The sequence below is a fragment of the Epinephelus fuscoguttatus genome, linkage group LG19 (genome assembly GCF_011397635.1).
Source record: "Epinephelus fuscoguttatus linkage group LG19, E.fuscoguttatus.final_Chr_v1".
Taxonomy (NCBI): Eukaryota; Metazoa; Chordata; class Actinopteri; order Perciformes; family Serranidae; genus Epinephelus; species Epinephelus fuscoguttatus.
In genome coordinates, this window is record NC_064770.1 from 14,525,966 (window position 1) to 14,542,578 (window position 16,613).

At 42.6% G+C, this 16,613-nt stretch overlaps 1 protein-coding gene across 6 annotated transcripts in view; it reads right to left on the reverse strand.

The window, feature by feature from the left end:
- The window catches only part of svilc (supervillin c), a 27,148-nt gene extending 11,311 nt beyond the window's left edge, over nucleotides 1-15,837 (reverse strand). For 3 of the 6 annotated variants that reach the window (XM_049560449.1, XM_049560448.1, XM_049560445.1), the window contains exons 1-12: nucleotides 15,690-15,837; nucleotides 12,535-13,034; nucleotides 10,728-10,883; nucleotides 10,421-10,597; nucleotides 9,889-9,923; nucleotides 7,138-7,199; nucleotides 5,898-6,043; nucleotides 4,118-4,346; nucleotides 3,313-3,890; nucleotides 2,962-3,088; nucleotides 259-306; nucleotides 84-146 (exon numbers count right to left, since the gene is read on the reverse strand). In XM_049560449.1, the coding sequence (XP_049416406.1) occupies nucleotides 84-146; nucleotides 259-306; nucleotides 2,962-3,088; nucleotides 3,313-3,890; nucleotides 4,118-4,346; nucleotides 5,898-6,043; nucleotides 7,138-7,199; nucleotides 9,889-9,923; nucleotides 10,421-10,597; nucleotides 10,728-10,883; nucleotides 12,535-12,809 (1,896 nt within the window). In that variant the 5' untranslated portion in view covers nucleotides 12,810-13,034; nucleotides 15,690-15,837. Of the gene's footprint in view, nucleotides 1-83; nucleotides 147-258; nucleotides 307-2,961; nucleotides 3,089-3,312; nucleotides 3,891-4,117; nucleotides 4,347-5,897; nucleotides 6,044-7,137; nucleotides 7,200-9,888; nucleotides 9,924-10,420; nucleotides 10,598-10,727; nucleotides 10,884-12,534; nucleotides 13,035-13,158; nucleotides 13,295-15,689 lie in introns of those variants that run through there. The other 3 variants (XM_049560447.1, XM_049560451.1, XM_049560450.1) reach the window with 3 other exon arrangements.
- Between the last annotated feature and the right edge of the window lie 776 nt (nucleotides 15,838-16,613).

Consider the following 16,613-nt stretch of genomic DNA (forward strand, 5'->3'; position numbering starts at 1 on the left):
AAAAAAACTTTTCACTGCATACAAAACACAGCAAACCAGAACGAGAGACAATTAACCTGCCATGCAGCGGCTCACACCATTACCTGATTGAAACACATGATATATTGGGCTGTACTGCTAGAATAGACAGAGGCAAAGACGGGCTCCTGAGGGGAAGAGGAATTAGAAGAGAGAGGGGCAGGCTGAAGCTTCTGTAAAATTAGTAATGCATATAATCTTCATAGAGGAGGCATTTCAAAGCATCAGTTAAAGACTTACCCAGCGCTGAAGGTTGACACTCTCCCCATGAAGGTTTTCTGTCTCTTCCTGCAGAGGGCAGCATGGAGGGAAAAAAGTGGGTGGGGGTCGGGGTAGGGGTGGGGGTGGGGATGTAGATGATAAAAAAATATAACAGGAACCAAATGAAAATGTTGCCAGAAGAGTAAAATTAAAACAGCAATTAACCGTACAGGAAAGGGAGATTAAAATGAATACACACACATACAGTGCATGTACACACATATGTCACCACAGTGCAGCTGAGGTCATAAGGTCATAAAAGGGTCAACATTTAACCACCAAAATAATGTCTGTCTGTTTACATTCCACATAATGTTCTGATACAGTCAAACCCCTCTCAGCACATAAACACTAAGCACGTAGTCGGGAGATATTCCCTCAGTAACTTCAGTCTGATCTCAAGACATTTAGCACCTGCCAAATCCAGAGTGCTGTTGCTAAGAGATGCTATATCTGGTTTCAGTGGAATGACGAATACACCCATCTAGCCACCGGCCTCTTCTCGTTCTGGATTTAAGGATGGCAGGAAGAGTGAACCTAACAACCTCTACGTGTGATTTGCTCCACAGGCTGCTTTCCCACATCATTTAGATCAAAGAGCTTCAAAAATCTGCAAACATTTTGCATTGGTTTCTAATATAATTCAACCAATATTATGACTGATGTTAAAGGAATACTTCGTCTCCCAAACAGATCATTTGTATATCAATTAATCACCCTATGTAATGTTGAAATCAGCAACTAAACAGTTTTTCTGGTATGTCTCCACAGTGAACGAAGAATCCCAAAACAGAAAATTCTGAATGAACTGCAGTCATAGGGGTCCATGTCAAACAACATTTATTTACACACTCTGATACAACTCAGGTAGTATAATCTAAGACTCATTTGTCCAGTCTCTTTCAAAATAAACACACTACATCAGTACAACACTGCAAATTTATGTTGTGGGGAATTTACCTTTTTTTTCCTTCAACAACAAACACACATGGTTAGGTTTAGGAACAAAGAACAGGGTTTGGCTTTACAATCTTACGAGAAGTGAACACCGGCTTCCCGGGTGAAAGTCAGTGTTTGCTGGACCCATCCACCACCACTCCCGCCCACCCCACCTGGACTTTTGCCCTTGTCCCGCCGCATTTCCTCCTGACATCGCCAGGCGCTGTTTAACTACAGTATAACATCAACTGGCTATGTATCATGCCGACATTAAAGGATGCCTTTTTTTTGTTGGTTTCTGACACTATAAGTCACTGCCCAAGCACCGGATTTCATTGACTTTGGAGTGAGAATGAGAGTTTGTAAACAGACCTTTTAATATAGTTTTGCTGTTGTGACACATGGACCCTTTTTATTTCAGTTCAGTGTTTGGATTCTTCGTTCACTGGAGCTGCATCTTAAAATTTCCCTTTTTCAAAGAACATAAGCCCGGAATTTAACACAGAAAAGCAACTGGGAATTTCAGACTACTCTAAAATCAACTATACTGATGTGCATCTACTTAAATATGTCAAAATTAAAGCACAGCACATAAAATAAACAGTTTGGTTTCATAGCATAGCGTTATTTCAGGCAGGACACGATGTCAAGCTCAAACAGCCCAATCATATGATGGAGCGGCTGATTGATGGAAGGGAGTCAGCTGACAGATCACATGATTCCTTTCTATGTAACCAATTGGCAAATCTCATTCAGGGCGCCCTATTTAAACTGCTCTGGCCTGCCTACTGTTGCTGCTTCCTCTGCAAGCTGCTTTGCAACCTGCCTCCACCCCAGCTCCTCCTTTTCAGGTTGTGCCTGACTTATCAATGTCATTTCTGTTCGTCATTGATGCTGCTCTGTTTTGTTCCGGGGAGGTTTATCTGCTGCTCTCCCTGCCTTAGGCTTTCCATGTAGGCGCATGGAAGGGCAGGGAGGTTTGCTCTCTCTGCCTTAGGCTTTCCACATAGGCCAGAGGAAAGGCAGAGGGGCCCCAGAACAGAGCCATACCACCAAATATAATACTGCAAATGGAAATAAAGTTTTCTTTGACTAAAGTGGTCCTGACTGAACTACCCTTAAATTAATAGTAGCCTAATGAAAACAGACATTCAATACATTAACATCACTTAAGAGATTAAAGACTCTTGCAGAAGAGCTCGCAGTATTTTTACTCCCCGAGTGGTGCCTGCAGATCTTCCTCTCTGGCTGCAATTATAACCTCCACCAATCAGACGATCAATAGAGCAGTATCCTCTACTTGAACCAGTCCCTGCTACCGATGAAACTTAATTACTGTGCCCACATGGTAACACTTGAAAGCAACCTTGGGTGAACATAGATTTTTTTTATCAGCATCTCTCTTCTCACCTCTGCTTTTGGAAGCTTGACAGTCTAAATATTCTCTTTAGAAAAATGTTTGTGAGTAAATCAGTCTGAGGTCTTAAAAGTGAGAGTGGACAAAAATGTTCTGTGCTGACTATTAAACTTCATCCCTCTCCGCTGACAGCCTGAAACCCACCGGCTCCAGACTGAGCTGTCAAAGGATTAGAGATTATAGAGGAGCAAAGAGTTTCCCCTTTACAGACAGGAGGCCGAGCAGCTGCTGATTCTGCAGCTGGGATTAGATCCATTGAGACTTTCACTGTAGTGAAGACACCACAGATCTTTACGTTAACAGTGTGAGGTTTCTTTGTTTCTTACCTTACTTCTGCTGGTGTCAGTTGCTTCCTGTGGTTTAATGGTGCCATCTACCAGTGTGACCTGAACATGTCCTGTGGCTGTGGTTTCTTCATTCATCGTCCTCACACTCTCTTCCTCATTCTGTTGCCTTTTGGACGGATAAAATATACAGAATAAAGACCAAAGAATAAAACAAATACCACAAAAAACTTGATTCCACTTCAATTTGCATCCTAAAACTGCTCAGAGCTGTTGTTTGCACTGGTGACATCTTTAAATTTGATCATTTTTGCAGCACCAAATATCTTAAGTACTCAATATTACCAACTTATGAGGCATGTTTTAGCCCGTCTGACTTAATTTGATACTCACTGAACTCTCCCTGTAGTATCTGAGCTGTTTTCCACAGAGGAAACCAGCTGTTCCTGCAGCACAGTCTGGCAAGGCCTCTCCTCCTGAGGAGCATCCTGCTCCGGCAAGGCTCTTATTGGTGTGCAGGCAATGGTTTCCCTCCTGGCTCGTGCCCTCTGCCTCCAGGGAGCAGCAGCCAGCGAGCCTCCCTCCACACCTGAAGCCTCACGCCTCTGTCTCCGCGGTGGTGCACGTATTTCCTGCTGCTCTGTGCTCCTCATCCTCCCTTGCATCCCTGCTTCTTCACAGCCTCCACCATTCTGTTCATGGCTGGACGGTGCATCCATCTGACCACCCTCTGTCCGGCTCCACTCTGAGCCTCCGAAGCAGCTCTTTTTCAGGATCCCTTTCAAGACTGGCTCAGAGTCCGGGCTCTGTTGGGTGGGGCCACTAGGCTCCCCAGGTACAGGACCAGCATCAGATCTTGGCTGGGAAAGACGTATCTCACTGGGTTTTAGGTTGACAGACGAGGCCTGCTGTCTGTCGGACAGTTGAGGGGACAAAGAGAAGGCAGGAAGCTGTATGGGGCCTTTCTGGAGCTGAACAAAGACAAGGCACAAGGGAGAGACACAGGTTTAGATAATTTAATTTAAAAGACATGCTATATGTTCACAGTGGGAGTATATTAACTTTTTTAACTAAGTCTGAAGCTTAAAACCATCACTGTCTGCAGTTTTAAAGCACCTTCTTTTTCTTATTTGGCATCTGTCTTTTCTGTATAAATCACACTGTGTTGGCTTGACATTGTTTTGGCTTGTCTACTCACCAGGCTGACCTCCTCCACAGTGATGGGCTGTGTGCGGTACCGAGCCCCCTTCTGCCGTCGTCTCTCTGGGGGCCCGTCAGCGGGGCCGCTCTCCTGCTTCCCTGGCAGGGACAGTTTGTTGAACAGGGCCAGCTTCTCACTCATGCTCAGCTTGCAGCTCTCGTCGCCATCCTCTGCTGACTCCACCTGCAAAGACTCTGACTCCACTGGTGGTGATGGTTTTGGAGCGCTGCAGGGAAACATGAGTATACCTGTTATAAAGCAGGGTTATAATCACAAAATACAGCTTGTGTTTTTTTCATGGTCAACAAATCTCATTAATCAGAATCAGAAAAAGTTTTAATGCCAAGGAGGGTTCCACTTACAAGGAAATTGACTTGGTGTTTGGGTGCATAACAAACACATGGCAGAAGCAAAGAGACATAATATAAAACTGAAAAAATACAATAGGAAATGTGAAAAATGAGAAATACCTAAAAATATATTTGTTGTTAAAGAAGATGAGTTGTATAGTTCCGTGCAGGAAGATGCAAAATATTGACCAGTGGACAAGCAAAAAATTACAGTATTAAGTATAAAGTACAAAGAATATATGGAGAGATACTACAGACCAAAATCAATAATGAATTGAACTTGCTAACAATTATCACCTGTGTAGCAGAAACTGGTCATTTCTCAGTGTCACAGAGCTCCTCTAAAACCACTTCAGTAATTCATACGTGTTCTCATTCCCAGATCATCAAATACCAAGACTTTGTCATGCTCCTGGGTGTGTTATAGCGATGTACAGGGCAACCTTTCACAAAACTACGGGACGCAAAGCTGAAACACACTGTTACACGCGGTTAATGTTGTGAGACGTTTAGACGTTTAGGCAACAAAACTACTTCGTAAAGTCAGAAAAAAACACCATGTTTAAGGTTAAAATAAGAGTAATGTAATGTAAATGCATAGTGTGACTAACGCCAGTGCCAAAACCGCACTTAAATTGTGTCATTACATTAAAACAACATTGACTTTTGGTTTTACACAGAACATGAACTGCGGTCTCCTAGAGGAGAGTCTGGTTTTGTCTGTCCCATCTACCTCCCCTCCCTCCTGACCTACGCAGACTTTTGCGCGCTTTATATTGCGCCAGTTGCCCTCAGTGTCAGGTATCAGTGCAGACTGGTTCACAATGGAGTTAAATAAAGTCTGGCGCGTCTCATTAAGACACGTAAGGGTGCCTTTGGCGTTTATATCACATGCCGCGGGGTGTGACAAAGCGTCTATATTGATGCCCCCCGGGAATGAGAACAGGCTGATGAGCCACAGTGTTGCACTGAGTGACATGTTATTTATTACGGTGATCAGAGTCACTGTGGTTTATTTTAAGTCAGTCCCATATACACCATCCCAGTGCTGGAAATACTCATTAGAGCACCAAATGTGTATTATTCCGCCGTTGAAAGTAGTCCTCAATAAATTTACTCCTGTGCCTTTAAAAAAAAATGAAAATATATATTTGTAACCTGTTTTCAGAGAATTATGTAACTGTTTTTGGTCTTTTAATGGGATTGTTGACAGTAAGAAAATACAGAATAATGCTGGCTTTACCCCTTAAACTCATGACGGTCATCCCGAAATGACTAAGCAGATGTCTAAAGTAGTGTCATCCCAACTAGTGTATAAAACTGTTTTGAATCCACCCAAATGCCCATTAACAATGCTTCTGTATGCGGTATGTATTGCTTGCACTGAAGCTAAAATCTCCCTCTGTGTGGCCACTTGGCTTCCCCACCTGATTGCCCCGATTTCCTCACAGGTGATAGGCTGGGTCAGAAAGCGGTGGTCGTTGCCACGGCGCACCCTGCGCTCATGACAGACGCTGCCTGAGCGAGGCTTCAGGAAGGCCGAGGCCTCGGGGGCGGCAGACTTCTCCAGCTCCTACAGAGGAGGCGGGGGGAAACATGTTATTATCAGCACATCACATTTAGTCCTTTTCCACAGGTGGTGCTCAACATTCAGGTCAAATAGCAGCCTCCATCCACAGCCTCCACCTGCTAAATAAGTAATAAAGGAGACCACAAAAATGGCAGTGAAAACTCCCCTCTCCTGATGCCTCCTGTTCTATTTGTATGGACAGATGGAGGGAGGGAGGGAGGGAGGGAGGGAGGGAAAGTGGGTCGGATAGCTGGTGAATAAAGCAGCTTGCTGTAAGGTGGAGCGTGTTGGCTACATGGATAGAATGCCAGCCCAACAGGTCACAGTGTAACCAGAGCTCTCCCGGCTTCAGTTACCTCCCCGCCTGCCTCCACGGAGTAACAGGCTAATTATACACCCCACTGCTATGGTTGTTAATGGTAATACAGTGTATGGCACATTTTCACCTGATGCTTCATGACTAAAACCACACAGGAGGTGAAATGTAGGAACGGAGATTGTAAACTGTTGAAGGGGAAAACCACAATGTGCTACATCGTCTGTGTAGAGACAAAAACTGTGTGTTTATCACACTGTAAATTTAGTCTGTGTTTTAAGAAGCACAAACGGTCCCAGTGTAGCATCAGCCTGCACCTGTTTGAGCATTCATCAGGTTGTGTTCTGCTCGCTCAGCGCTGGCTCACCGTGCGTCTCACACTGTAAGGTGAGCAGCCGAGGTGACTGTGGATGATGGAAGGAGCTTTCTCTGTAGCTGTTCGATATATTTCCCTACAACTTATCACCAGTCCGTAATAGCAGCTTTTAATCTAGTACGGGACATTGCATCAACGTACTTTAATATAAGATGAATTTCAGTTTACACTTGCATACTGGCTCTGGTTGGATGAGCTCACTGCAGCTTAACTGTCATGAGTAAACTTTCAGAAAACCTTCAATTATTCAGCTGTGACAGGATGTGAACGCACGCCTCCGTCACGTTACATGGAGGAGCGGGGAATAGCCACTGACGGATCATTTATAGCAGCAGGCATTAGACAGCACATAACATAAGAGCAGCAATAAGGATCTAGTTTCAGTGCTGAGAATAACACACTCACTTTAAACAAAGACATCTTGGCCGCCACACTCATTTTGGCTCTGTCGTCTGTTTTCACATCAGCTGTGAGGAGAAAATGACACAAATCATCACGACAGAAACTATCAAACAGGCTTTGAAATTAACAGTGACTAACAGACTAATGCTGGCTGATAAAATAATGTGGCAGTTCTCACTGTTGTAACTAGGTAGGCTATATTTATTCATTTTAAGGTGATTGTACCATGATGAGTATTTCTATTTTCTGCTAGGCCTACTTCTTGGCTACTTCACAAGTTTCCGTACTTCCGTAGTACTATTTACTCCACTAGATTTATGTTACAGCAATAGTGACTGGCATTATTTCATATTAAGCTTGTACAGAATAAGACACATGATGATCTTATTAAATACAATACATTATTAAAGTTTATACAAAAGCAGTTGGGATCCCTTCATCATGTTTTAGATGCAATTTCCCCCCTAAATGTCTGAGATGGTTTCATTTAAATAACTGTTTGAGTCCCAAAGAGGTAAAAATATCCAATATTTGGAAAAGAGAGCAAAGATTAGAGAAAGGTTACCAAAAAAAACCTTTTATTCTTTGCTACTCCATTAACCCTTTGAAACCTGGAGCAACATCACTTTTCTTGTGCTGCTTTTAGATGCCTTTTGCTGGTATTTTAACCTTTGAACCCTGAGCGAACTGATTCAATTTCTTTCAAAAACATGGGGGAAAAAAGTAATAAGCAATTTGGTAGAAAATATTCTATAAATTGCAAAAAAACACACATAAAAAAAAAGATTTAGAAAATTATTTTTAAAAAGCTAGGGAAAACTTTATTTATAATTATCATTATTATATATTTATGTTACAGAATTATTATAATGTTTAAGCTCTTTTGCAGGTAATTTCCTCGTTTGTTTGTATTTAATATTCTTTTTTCCTTTTTTACTAGTTTTCTTGTTTTCAATTTGCTCTTTTTACTAATTTCTTGCTAATTTTTTGGGTCATTTATTCTTTCATTGCTCATTGCCTTCTCCCCCAGTTTGTGAAAGAAACCAAGTTTATTTGCTCAAGTTTCAAAGGGTTAATAGAAATTGAAATGAGCTTTTCATCAATCTAAATTTTGTCCTGATAGCTATTAAAATAAACTAAAAGTAACACTGAAGCACAGTATCACACCACCTCTAAACAACCGTTTCCATCCTGTTTCCATCCTCTTTACATATTGATATTTGAATAATGTGTCCACATTAATTTAATCATGCAGCTAACTAGCATGTAGAGTAACTAAGTATTCTGTCGGACATGATAAAACTTGAAAGATCCTTAACCTATGTTGTATTGGTTGAGTTTAGACACTGTTAAGCAATGGCAGAAGGCACAGAAAAATGACACATGGCTTGAAATGTATCCAAACAGCAGTAAAAAACAGATTCACACTGGCTACTCTTTTCTGTAGTTGTGATGTAAATTCTCGGCAAGTCAATATTTGTAAAGACTTGTTTGTAATCTTTTTTATGGTGAGGTTAAGGGAGTGCAGTGCTCTACTGCTCACATGATGCTGCGAGGTGTAAATCTGTCATCAAAGAGGAGTTTAAACATTGGTAGCCTATAAATATAACCTGAGTTATTTCATGAGCTGTTAAATGAGTTCATGGAGAAAATTGTAAAAGTTTCACGTACACTCCAAATATTTGTTTTTTAAGAAACCTTTAAAGAGAATGTCACATACTGATCTGGTTTTTGTTCCATCTGTTGCCCCTTAAAGGGACAGTTCATCCCAAAGTCAAAAATACATATTTTTCCTCTTACCTGTTGTGCTGTTTATCAGTCTTGATTGTTTTGGTGTGAGCTGCTGAGTGTTGGAGATATCAGCCGTAGAGATGTCTGCTTTCTCTTGGATATAATGGAACTAGATAGCACTCGGCTTGTGGTGCTCAAAGCCCCAAAAAATACATTTGAAAAGCTCAACTGCAATGTCTCTGTCCAGAAATCATGACCTGACTACTCAAGAAAATCCACAGACCTTGTTGTGAGTCGTTTATATAGGCATTATTTTCTTTCTACCGCACTACACCCACCAATCATATCACTGAGCAGAAGGAAACGTGCATCTACTCATGGACGAGAGGCTTGTACTTGTGACAGTGCAAGATGTAAACATTAATGGCATCCTAGCTAGCTCCGTGATGCTAGGTGAGCTAGCAGTAGATGCAAGCTTCCTTCTGCACAGTAATACAGCTGGCAGGTGTTGTTCAGTAGAAGGAAAATAGTTCCTACATGAAACTGCTCACAACGAGGTCTGTGGATTATCTTGAGTAAGCGCGTCATGATTTCTGGAAAGAGACATTGCTGTTGAGCTTTTCAAATGTATTTTTTGCGTATCGAGCACCACAAGCCAAGTGCCATCTAGTTCCATTATATCCAAGAGAAAGCAGACATCTCTACAGCCGATATCTCCAACACTCAGTTACTCACACCAAAACAATCTTGTCTGATAAACAGCACTACAGGTAAGACGGAAAATATGTATTTTTGATTTGGGGTGAAGTGTCCCTTTAATATCTTGAGATACGTGACTTTTTCCCTCCTGTCGTCATTTTGTTTACATCATTGTGTTGTCAGTGGCAACCATTATTGTGCTACTGTGACCTTCTCTCTCTGTGTGTGGCACTGTTCACATGGCAGCGTAACGGACAAAAGCCGTTTGTCTCTAAACACAATAACAAACTGTTTGATCAAAGCCAGGCGGGAACGTAGCTTCACCTTTACAGTTCTCCTCTTCCTCTGCGTCCAACAGCCTGGAAGAGTGACAAGAGGCAAAGCATGAAGTCAGCAGGTGGAATAGGAACAGAGAGGTGATGTGGACTTAAATCTCAAGCTTCTGTGTGTTTCCTTTCAGATGCTGCTGCGAGCTAACAATACACGTCTTTGTGCTTCACTCTACAGCTCCAAGCAATCAAGATACTGAGTCATATTTGCATGCTCTGTAAAGCAACACTGTGATAAAGGAGGACATACACACGCAAAACACACCACCTGTGGACATTTATGGAAAGGCACTGCACCTCAGGGTCACACCTCAGGCTAAGTATGACTTCATTTTTATGACTGAAGAGCAAATATCCAAAACAAGCCATCAGCAGTTTGAAAGCCTTGTTAAAAAACACATTATGCAAAGTTGTCAGACGTCATAAATTTCACTGGCAAATGACAGTCGCTCTAAAAACATTTCAGCAAACACTTCAAACAGCAACTTCCAGGTGCTTCATCTTGCACCACAGCACACAGCCCCTACCCGCTGCTGTCCTCCATCTCATTGGCTGTAATCGGCTGTGTCCTGAAGCGTTCACTGGTCTTGCGACCACCACCTGACTCCCCAGGGAGGTAACGCCGGGTGCGTCGCCGTCCCCCTTCAGAGCCCGGCTTCACAGCCAGATCCAAAGAGGACGTGGCTCGCCCAGCATCAGGGCAACTGGTATCCACACAGAACAGAGCAGGAGAAGGAAAGGGAAGAAGATGATGAGGCGAAGACAAACACTGCCACAGAGGTACACACAGGCTGATAGTGACAGTTTGGATCACACACATGCAGGTGACCCTACACTTTATCAGGCTGCGCTCCGCTCCCCGTCTGCTGCAGGAGGGCACTTCTCAACTGGCCCACTGACACCCGAGTGTGGAGCTGCGGGGCATCGTGTCCAAGAGGGACGAGGTGCCCCTCCCCACTCAGCATGCTGGCAGAGTCCGGGGAACCCTGCCTGGAGGGGGCGGGAGTGAGGGGAAGGAGGTGAGGGCGCAGGTGTGGGGGATACGTGGGGTGAGGCACGCTCTTAGAAACAAAAGTACAATCTTGAACCTTTCCATCAAGAGCAGCCAAAAAAGAAATTTATGCAGCTCCAGTCATGAAAGGTGCAAAGTTGTACTTTTTTTCTGACACTTAAAGAGGTCTCTGATCCATTATGCAAGCGCCAAGAAAAAGCACCCAGACCACATGAAAGGAGGAGTGTCAGGCTGGAAGAGTACTAAGCAAATGCAAAAAAAGAATCAGACTGGCTTTAAAACTCCCTGCTGGGACCCACTGATTTAAACCTCTCAGTTTTAATTAGCAACAAAGGCTGCAGAGCAACTGGTGAAGTCAAGGATCTGGTGCTGCCGAAAGGTCACCGGTAAGAAGCAGCCAAAGCTTAAAAACTGGTTGTACAATCTCCTGGGATTTAGATTGTAACTTCAAAAGAGTTTCAAATGCATATTAAATGTTTGATAAATATATTCCCTCACTAACTTTTTGTACTCAAGTCTAAAATCAAGACATATTTGGACATAGGGAAGTGGACCAGATAGTTTTCATGCTTCTGAAGAAGAGAGCACCCACTACACATTTCACATGCACATACAGCTACATTAAATCCTTCTGCCCCTCTGATTACCCCTCTTCTCAGTGATCACATGCTACACACTGTTTCCTAAATACTATCCACTGTACTATTTTAGGTCAAAACCAAAATTCTGTATTGATGTCAAGGTGGGAAAGACTGAAGCAGGTGACAGGTGTCAACAGGGGTTCAGAAGCAGGCTCAGGACCAATAAAATCTGTACAACACAAATTTACAGATTTTTACAGCTGTATCCTGAAGGGCTCACTGCATGGTTTAACAGGCGGGTGACTATCTGCTGAGGCAATAATGTGGGCAGTGCTTGTTGTGACAAACGGAAAGGTAGCTAGCTAGCTAATGTTAGCTATTGTGCTGATAAATACCACAAAATGTGATGTTACTGGTACATTTTTCATTTTCTACCGTTCCATGTATGTCTACCAACATCTCTCGTGGAGCAGTTTGCATTTTTTATGGTCAATATCATACAATATCGGCTGATTAAACATAGCAACAATCAATGTCTCCTCTTCTGTACTCCTTTGCTATTGCCTGCAACTTCGCCAATCAAAGTTTTGATTTGCAGCTGGAAACAAATGTTCTATTTGCCCCTCCGCTTCTATTGAATGAGAGTGAATGGGAGGAATATTTGCTAATTTTAATTTCACTCGTGTGTCTGTGCACATATACAGACCTTTACAGACGCATAATGCCCTCACTCACTTTTTTTCATGAAAACTTTTCCCAGAATTCTGAGATCTTGTTAATTCAGAAAAAAACAGGGCAAGTGAATGCTTTACACTTCTATAGACTGTCTCCGTGCATGCACCCAAAACGTGTTGTGTTTCCAGTTGAAAGAAGACACTGGTCACTATCAGTGAACAGAAATGAATTCACAAATATGATTAAAAATAAAACATTATTGAATTCTATGGAATAATTAGCCATTGGTGAGGACTCTGTGATTTCTGCATTACTCATGTGATTCAATTTGACGCACTTTATCGAGTCATCCTTCACTGCAGACATGACTCACCTTCTCAAGTGGTTGGACTCTGCAGGATCCTCTAATCCATTGGTAACTCCTCGCGTCCTGCCGTTAAGTCTTTCACTGAGGCCATCTGAGTTCAAAGTCCCTCTGTGGGCTTGGGTCGCTGGGTCGTGCACCTCTTTCCCATCCCTCCTCACCCACTTGGAGGGGAGCTCCTCCATGTTGCCAAAGCGTTCGGCCAGTTCTCGCCTCCTCTCAGCTTTATAGCGAGCAATCCGCTCTGATCGGGGCTCCAGGACTGGGTTCTCCATGCCGTCCATGTCTCTCAGAAGGATTCAGTCGACTCTCTGCTCCTCAAAGAACTGCAAAGCATTCAGGAACAGAAAGGTGGTTCTCTCTCCACTTTTCAGCTAAGGTAAACACGGGAGCAAAACTTTTTTCCCGTAGATTCAGATTCCATCGGACTGAAAGACCTTCTTTGCTGAGAGTCCACCGATCAGAGGATGCAGAACAATCTGTTCCTTGGTAGGTGAGACATATTGCTCCTGAAAGAGGAATAGCAAACAGTATACAGGTCAGAAGATAACTCAGCAAACGCACATCCTCAATGTGCCCTTCAGCAGTCTGTACATGTCTTTCTTGAAATGTTCATGCCTTCATTATACATACAATTCTTTCTAAAAGTGCATCCCTCATTTAAGTCTCCTCTCTCTTCTTGCTAGAGTCCATGTAAGATGACCTGTACCAGCCTGCAGTGCCATGCAGGAATCTCCCCTTGCACTGAAACCCAACACCTCAGCAGCTCAGCTCCACTCTGGGTCCAGGCCTCCACGGCACTGAGTCTGCAGGCTCACTGGTCTTTTCCACAGCAGGAAAAGATGAAACTCAACAAGTCACTGTTTTCTTGTTCAAATGTTATCTTATAACCTGCATAGCCAGTTTGACTGTTGTATGTCAACACAGAGCATGTTATCTATCAAACATGATTGGCTATGGATTAAAATTTGTTTAAATACACATCTATAAAGACCTATCTGAATTATGACAGGTTCCCAGGCAATGCGCACACATAGATGAGCCCAAAAAAAGTCCCCACTTGCTACATCATGGTTGCCAGGAAGTGAATAAACAACACCAACAAAGCCAAAGGTGGTAAGCCGCATAAAAATAGTACTGATATGACGCGATTTGCATTTAAAGACAGCAGCTAACCATCAGATAGGGTCACAATGAGTGTCTATGTGCACTCACAAATATGTACAAACATAAATGTGTGTTTGCATATGTGCCAGTGTGCTCTCCAAAACTGCAGATGTCAGCATTCCTGATGCAGGAAGCACAATGGAGCCGGAACAAAGAGGCGTGAGCCACGGACTTAGTGCACCAGATATATCTGCAGCTGGGCTGAAAGCTTCTGGTGGCAGGAGAGTTCACAAAGTAAAAGATGCAACTTCGAAGTTTATTTTGTCACACTGATTGCTGGGGAAGATACAGAGTGATTATAGAGCACGAATGTCAAAGTCTGCAGAATCAGGTCTGCCTTTAATCTCTCAGAAACACCCAAAAATAAACAGTTATGTCATAAATAACAAGCGTAAGGCCACATTTTCAGACACTGTCAGCAGGACATCACAGACCATGCCACAGAGAGCTTTAATGAGCTAAACTGTAAGATTCAGTGATCCCTTCATGAGACAACAAGCTCAAAGGGTTGTGTTCTGTCTGTGCCGGCACTTCCAAACACGTGTACCTTGTGCCTTGGATGAAAACAGTCAGCCAACCAGAACAGGAGAAATCGCCCCCTCTGTCCAGACTCAGAGAGAGCCACCCACGAGCATACCCAATCTTACTGACACCACACTCCTTTATGTTTTCACTGGCAGAACACAACTAAGTGACCATGCTTGTTTAAAGAGCAAAAGTCATGTGACAAGCTGGAGGATTGTCGATTGGAGGGGAGAATGCCACCGGGGCTCAACAGGGATCATGGGCTTCTAATCCAGCGACATGACTTGACACTCTGAAACAAAGCTGACAGATGAGCACACAGGGAAACTTCAAAAATGTTATAATATCATAATAAAAAACAAAATAGCACCAAGCTGAGGATCTAAATTTAAATCTTTCACAGATAATTTCCTCAAACACACCAATATCTCTTTCAACACACCATTATAACCATTACAAGTACTGGGGATATTGTTACAGGCTACCAGGCTGGTGTGTCCAGCAGCAGCAGCAGCAGCAGCAGCAGCAGCAAGAAAAACCTGATCAATAGGCTAGCCAAGGATAAGCCTCTGACCAATTACACCTGCCCTGACTGAAATGGGCAACCTGTACGAAAGCCCCCCCATGGAGCACCATACTTCCAAGGACAAATCCTCAGAGGCTGTTCCTTCAAACTTGAACTGACTGTGTGAGTACAAATGGTACATGTAGTAATAGAAATCATGACTCTGGATGGGTTTAAATAGCAATGCATTGTTTTTTGGTCTGACCTCTACATGAAAGGCATGTGGCTGCAGGTCAGAGAGTAAGAACAGCTCTCTCCTCATGCAAACACCATAATCCACTTGTTAGCTCCCGGTGGGATGTGGCACATTAACAACTGCTCTGACTGTGTTTTTACAAGACACATATACATTTAAATTGTCCAACAAAACGCCACCCAGAAAGGCAATCTCCTCCTATGTCAAATGGATTGGGAAAATCATTGATGATGGGAACATTTTACATTTTATCACAATCATAATGAAATATCCAGAAACATGAAGTAACGCACATTAAATTTAACTTACGTACAGTAACTCAGTGAAGTACTCAACCAAAAGGCAAAACCCACAATTAAGTGGGTTGAGAACTAATAACAATAAAACACAAACATAAGGTGTTAAGATTAAAGGCTCTTGTAGTTTCATTCATGCGTAATTCCCGTGCGTAAATTGTGCGTAAAACACGTTCTGGCACCACTGCCAAATCGTCACTGCCTTTATATCATTTTAAACAATACCACACAAAACTATGAGCGCACAGCGCTCACAAAGAGTAACCATATCTGCAGGACAGACAGAACCAACACCATCCGCTGAGTGATCGTTTAAGTGATAAAATATTCAGAACTTGGTCCGAGCGGGCGCCTGGTCTCATTCTCGACTATAACTTCGTTATTAGAGAAAATGGATGAAGAACAAAGTACTTACATGCACTGCACGCTGTGTGGAGTGGGCATAAGTGTTGCCGCTGCCCTTCCTCACACCGGCGGTCCCTCCCCACTGGCCCTTCACCACCGGACTGTCGCTCCAAATGTAGTCACGCTCGCAGCTGCGGAACGCTCTCCGTATTAAGGGGGGAGTGTATAAATAGACGGGACAAACCGTGGGGCGCCCCTTCCACTGTCCAGGAAGCAGCCGTCAATATGGCAACCGAGAGACGCTGCTCTCGTAGAGCTGTGGTCTCGTGTGCTGTTCACGTTCCCTGGTTTTTGTTCATTTAAATAATAATGTGTTGGTTGATCTGCACAATTTAAACACAGAATCGACTTAAAACTGTTACCTTAAAAACTTTAATTAGGCCTATTGTGTTTTATTTTGTACTCACATGGAGCATAGTTCTGGGGGGAAAAGTTGTTTAAGGCCAAGTTGAGTGACACACAGTAAACTTGAAGCTCTTTATTGTTCAAGTCAAGGGCGCAGGTTTTGCTTGACCATTGGGGGGTGGGGGTATAATAAAATATAATTCAAATAAAAAATAAATAAATAAAATACGTCTAATAAAATATAATAACAATGTATTTGATAATTTAATAATAAAATATAATCAAACTATATGTATAATAAAATAATCAAAAACAGTCAATTTATTATATTATTTTAATATAATAAATAATAAAAGTTTAGTTATTTTGTCCATTAAATTCCAACTTAAATATTTTTTAAAATGACTTTAAAATGTTACTTTTGTAATCCCATTTATTAACACGTTAAAATGTCTGTCACATCCTCGCTGCTGCTTCAAAATTTTCATATCTGACTCTCAGATGTTTCAAAAACCTCAGCATATACAGTAACCAAAACTGTGTGCTCAGCTAGACCGAATTAGAAATGAGTGAAATTTATGTTTGTAAT